The sequence below is a fragment of the Priapulus caudatus genome, unplaced genomic scaffold, assembly GCF_000485595.1.
Source record: "Priapulus caudatus unplaced genomic scaffold, Priapulus_caudatus-5.0.1 Scaffold873, whole genome shotgun sequence".
Lineage (NCBI taxonomy): Eukaryota > Metazoa > Priapulida > Priapulimorpha > Priapulimorphida > Priapulidae > Priapulus > Priapulus caudatus.
In genome coordinates, this window is record NW_014577934.1 from 40,148 (window position 1) to 40,861 (window position 714).

The window sequence follows — 714 nt, forward strand, 5'->3', positions numbered from 1 at the left end:
CGAGCGATGAATGAAGATCAGAACGAGCGATGAATGAAGATCAGAACGAGCGATGAATGAAGATCAGAACGAGCGATGAATGAAGATCAGAACGAGCGATGAATGAAGATCAGAACTAGCAGAACGAACAGCAACGCGTTACGCATCGACCACAATCTCTCGAAACGCCATCACCGAGGGCAAATAGAGTTGTATTTCTAAAGTAAAGATTGAAGAACCAACGTTTTCTATATAATACGAACAACGAATTTATTCCACCGCAGTCCAGCCTGCCACGGTGTAGCTTGCCACTGGCTTTGGGGAAGTACTTGGCGCAACCTATTAGGCCCGTTATGGTGTATGTTACAATAACCTCACAAACACTATCAACTCTTCTCCTCGGCTTGTAACGTACGATCTCTGGGAAATGTCGATACGCTTGGATTACTTACGCAATTTTGAGCGCGCCTGTGTCAGAGTCTGAATCACTAGATGAGACCGTGGCTTTGGAGACGATCTTCCTACGTTGCTTAGCAGTGAGACCATCCTCATCTGATTTGACAGGCTTCTTAGCCTGTAAAGAAAAAACCAAAATTGTATAGTCACGAAGCAAACATTAACAAGTGCCGCAGAGCGACAGCGCTCACCTCACCTCACTGGCAAACGAGCACCCGGCAGTTAGATGCGATATGATACGACTACTAGGCACTTAGGATATGACTACTAGGCACTTAG

General features: G+C 45.8%; 1 protein-coding gene across 1 annotated transcript in view; it reads right to left on the reverse strand.

Annotated features, from left to right (window-relative positions):
* Positions 1–714, reverse strand: part of LOC106814116 (RNA polymerase-associated protein CTR9 homolog) — a 21,776-nt gene that overhangs the window by 2,250 nt on the left and 18,812 nt on the right. The window contains exon 23 of the mRNA XM_014818397.1: positions 432–553. Coding sequence (XP_014673883.1) covers positions 432–553 — 122 coding nt within the window. The remainder of the gene's footprint in view (positions 1–431; positions 554–714) is intronic.